Source organism: Elgaria multicarinata, chromosome 2 (assembly GCF_023053635.1).
Source record: "Elgaria multicarinata webbii isolate HBS135686 ecotype San Diego chromosome 2, rElgMul1.1.pri, whole genome shotgun sequence".
NCBI classification, from domain to species: Eukaryota; Metazoa; Chordata; class Lepidosauria; order Squamata; family Anguidae; genus Elgaria; species Elgaria multicarinata.
The window spans coordinates 6083847-6088862 of NC_086172.1; the positions used below are offsets into that span (position 1 = coordinate 6083847).

At 37.3% G+C, this 5016-nt stretch overlaps 1 protein-coding gene across 1 annotated transcript; it reads right to left on the reverse strand.

The window, feature by feature from the left end:
• Positions 1–1518: 1518 nt before the first annotated feature.
• Positions 1519–3705, reverse strand: LOC134393499 (zinc finger BED domain-containing protein 5-like). Its single transcript, XM_063118526.1, is given in 4 exon segments — positions 1519–2064; positions 2067–2178; positions 2180–3465; positions 3592–3705. Coding segments are annotated over 3 exon segments (1779 nt in total). The 5' UTR covers positions 3455–3465; positions 3592–3705; the 3' UTR covers positions 1519–1672.
• Positions 3706–5016: the final 1311 nt, after the last annotated feature.

Consider the following 5016-nt stretch of genomic DNA (forward strand, 5'->3'; position numbering starts at 1 on the left):
CTCCCAGAGTGTGGAATGGCCTGCCGGGAGAGATTCGCCAACTTAAACTGTCTTTCTGAATTTAAAAAAGCTGTAAAGACTGATCTCTTCCGGCAGGCCTACCCAGTTGAATTTTAAGATGTCTGACTGTTATCATAGAATCATAGAATAGCAGGGGCCTACAAGGCCATCGAGTCCAACCCCCTGCTCAATTAATTAAAAAATTAAATAATTAAAATTATTTTAATAATATATTAGCTTTATATGTTTTTAATCAGTTTTATGTATTTATAGTATTTTTGTATTTGATGTTGCTCCCTGCATTGATCCAGAGGGTGAGGTGGGAAATAAATTATTATTATTATTATTATTATTATTATTATTATTATTATTATTATTAATTTGGTGTGAATGTCTGCAAGGAGGGTGCTTTTGTGTATAGAGCTTTATACGTAAAGACTCCCTCCCTGCAGACCTTTATTCTATATATGTGACACCAGGAGGTGGAAGTACTTGGAATGAATGGTGTTAGGGCAGCAGCTAGTTGACACATCCCCACTCAGGTGCTGATAGAACTTATTCCGAATAGAACTCTCCTGAATAGGACCACTGAATAGAGAGATATCGAGTGATATTACACTAGCGCTGGGCTGAAACCTGTCTCAAATCTCCCAAATGTTTTCTTTCCTCGTGAAAGAGGCTTCCATTGTAGGCCATACTACAAATTACACGGAAGTGTTTCTTCCCCACTAAGGTGTATATATGGCATGAATGACACTACGTGACTCCAGATGTCCTCAGTGAATTTTGGTGGTTATAACTGTATGCCCAAGATGTTTAATGTTATTCCAGGTATGTCGAGCAACTTGATCGGCAAGTTGCAAGAGAGCACATATACACCTTGAGTGTGTCTATGTGAAATTGGAACTGGCTGCTATTCTCAGAATACATGGATTACATTAGCAGCAACTATTACTCTGCTGTTGTTTTAATAATACTCCATTAGCTAGCGCTGGGCAAAATCCTTCATTTTGCTCCCATTGTTTTTCTTTTTCTGACAATGTGTTAATAATTGTCCTGTATTCCTATCCTTGGATGGTAGAAGCAGGAAGTGGACAAAGCGAATGAAAAGCCATTTCCTCTTGCTGCCACACTGTTAGGTAAGTCAGGATGTTCCTAAACTGAAATTAGCATGGAGAATTATAGGACCTTACTAGATGATAATTTGGGGGGGGGGATAAATGTGCAGCTGTTACTCATTTATTGTGTGGCAATCCAGATATATTTCCTCCAGGCAGTGCTTATCTTGTAGACCAGTGGTTCTCAACCTTCCTAACGCCGCGACCCTTTAATACAGTTCCTCATGTTGTGGTGACCCCCAACCATAAAATTATTTTCGTTGCTACTTCATAACTGTAATTTTGCTATTGTTATGAATCGTAATGTAAATATCTGATATGCAGGATGTATTTTCATTGTTACAAATTGAACATAATTAAAGCATAGTGATTAATCATAAAAACAATATGTAATTATATATTGTGAAATATTTATTTCTAATTACAAATAAATGAAATTTTGTCTTGAAGCATGGTGTAGCATGGGTAACACTCTTAATATAACAACAGTAAACTACATTGCTACATTTTGCGACAGTATGCGTAAAAAGCCAACGTCAGTGTAAAGGTTGAGATTACATTTTTCTCACCAAATCAGAAATTCTCGGGGCAGTCTTTGCAAGAGCACAACGAAGATCATCTTCCACAAGAAGTCTACTTCTGTATTTAGACTTGATAACCAACAAGCTGGAAAACCCTGTTTCACAAAGATATGTTGTTGGAAATGGAAGAAGAAGGCGCAACACAGTCTCAGACAGAACAGGATATGACTGCAAACACTTGATCCAGAATTTTGTAACTGGCATTGTAGAGAAATCAGTTCTTGCTGCATCGCTGTTAATAAGTTCAATGAACTCCTCTTGTGCTGTCTCAGGAACATCTTCAACTTTGACTGTGAATGGGTTTCTGGTAAGTGCAAATGGGGTGTCAGGTAGATTTTGAAAGTACGATGAAATTTCATCTGCAAGTGTTCTTTCACAGAAATTATCATCGTAATCCTTTTGTCTGGTTCAATGTCATGTTCCTCAAAGAAAGCAGATAAGGTAGGCAACATGTAAATTTTATTTTCATCCAATTTTTTTTTGCCAAAGCTGAAGTTTCATTTGGAATGATCGGATCTTTTCAGACAAATCGAGGCATGTTGCATTTGGTCCTTGCAGTGATAAATTTAACTCATTCAAGATGGCAAAGATGTCAACCAAGTACGCTATTTTCTGTAGTTCACGTTTATCGCTGAAAAGTGCTTTGAACTGCAGTCTTGCTTTCTGATTAAAAAATGTTTTGAGTTCATCACGAAGCTCAAAAACACGTTTTAAAACTTTTCCTCTCGACAACCACCTCACTTCAGTGTGAAATAGCAGAACATTGTTTGGCGCATCCAACTCGTTGCACAGTTGCGAAAACAGTCGACTGTTTAAAGTGCTCACCTTTACAAAATTGACAGAACTTATGATGCTTTTCATTACTTCTTGTAACTCTTGTGGTAACGTCTTCGTTGCTTATATTTGCCGATGAATCATACGGTGCGTTCCGATGACTTTTGGTGACTCATTCCGTACCAAACGTTGAAATCCAGATCGACATCCTAGCAGAGCTGGAGCACCATCTGTGCAAACACCACAAACCTTTTCCCAAGAGATGTCATGCTCTTTCAGAAATGAACCAACTGTGTCAAATACATCACGTGCAGTAGTTGTCGTTTCAAGAGGTTTGCAAAAAAGAAACTCATCTTTAAAGTTGCCATCATTAATATACCTTACATAAACCAGTAACTGTGAACACTTTGCAACGTCTGTAGATTCATCAAGCTGGATACTAAATATTTGAAGTGGAGCAGATTTAATTTCCTTGATTACCTGATCAAGAATATCAGCAGACATGTCATCTATTCTTCTGTGGACAGTGTCGTTAGATAAGGAAACTGAACTCAATTTCGTAACAAATTCGTCTCTGATCATAACTCGAACAATGTCTTTAGCCGCTGGCAACAGTAAATCCTCAGCAATGGTGTGAGGTTTCATAGCTCTGGAGATTCTGAGTGCCACCAAATATGAAGCTTCAACGGCTGCTACGTTTTGTTTGTGGTACTTGCCACCAGTGTCAAGTCTGGTTTTCTTGAGTCCATCAGCTTTGCTTCTAAAATAGTTGGTATCCTTGCCGGCAAAGCTCGGATGCGTGCTATCAAAATGGCGTTTTAGTTTGTTCGGCTTCATAGATTCGGCTGATAGAACTTCACAACAAATAACACATTGCGGTTTCTCAATTCCTGCTGTAATTATTGAGGTAAAACCATACTGTAAAAAATCCTCACTATATTTTCTTTTCTTAACGTTCTTCTCTACACAATCCATTGTCATGGGATGGTTTGCTAATGAAAATAATACATAACAATAGCTTTAATAATACAAAAGATGATACATGACATAGTTCAGTCAATACAGTTCATTAAAGTTTCCTATGATTTACCATTCTCTGTGTTGTTTTGTTTACATACCTGTTACTATCACAAGGGGGCAGTATTCACATCAACCACAGCTGAATATAAAAAGACCGATCAGCATCCAGATTAAGTTCCCATGGTACAGATTTTTTTTTTTTTGCAGTAGTTGATGATTTTACAGTACATGGTTTTACATTTACCCAGTAATTATAATTCAACACAGCAGCTGCTTTCTACACAGTAGCTGCTCTATACATATGTGTGACTGGTCCTCATAAGTACATTATGGCGTCAACCCTGTCATATACACCTGTATTTGTACGGGGTGTATGTGACAGGGTTGGCGCGATGATGTCATCACGCCGGGCACTCGTATGTGGGCGTATCTGCATGTGGGCGGACCCTCCTGGAGACGGAAAGAGGAGCGGTGTCTCGGTTCCTAAGACCATCGGAAATATGTGTTTTCCGATGGTCTTAGGCGACCCCTGTGAAAGGGTCGTTCGACCCCCTGAGAACCGCTGTTGTAGACATATCACATTTTCCATTCAAACCATAATATTTTTGTTCTTTGAAAACACAGGTTTTTCTCCTCCTCAGCTAGCACATCATTGCAATTATGAGTTCCGTGTAGAAAAGTATATGTACAGATGGAACCAGCACCCATTCAGTTGTGGTGAAAGACATAATTTTCTCATTTGGTGAACTTGTTAAAGTTTTTATTTTATTTATTCATTTGAAAACACACACACACACACACACACACACACACACACAATGGTTTCAAATGCTGGAGAGACATCTTACACGGGAAAAGAAACGGGAGTGGTAGTGCAATATATATGAAGATACTTGCAACTTTAGTAATGATCTTTGTGCTAGAAATAATTACTCTATGAACATTTAATTCAATTCATTTTTAAAATTAGAACTTCCCAAAATCCACAAATTTCTTTTTTTTTAATAAATGTTGACTACAATTAATAAAAACAACAACAACATACTACATAAATGTTGAATAGATGTTGAATACATAATATCATAACTACATAACATAACATATAAATGCACCCCCCACCTCGGGATCTCATTCCTGATTCCAAAATCTCATACTTTCTTCTGCTGGTGGTTTCCCACTTCCCTTAAAAAACACAAATATTAGGAACTGTTTCTAAATTCCTTCAAAATCATTTGTTTTAGCTATACCTCTTCTCCATTTAATATTACAAGTCAATTTATCATTAATAGCTATATCCCATACTTCTTTATACCATTCTTCAATACAATAATCCCCTTGAATTTTCCAGTTCCTAGCTACAATCAATCTTGCTGCAGTCAGCAAATTCGTTATCAATTCCTTAGTTTCTTTTTTACATTTTAAATCTTCAAATAGTGACAGTAATGCAACTTTTGGTGTTCGTTCTATCTTCATTCCCACAATTTCTTTAATCTCCAAAAACACCATCTTCCACAATTTTTGTA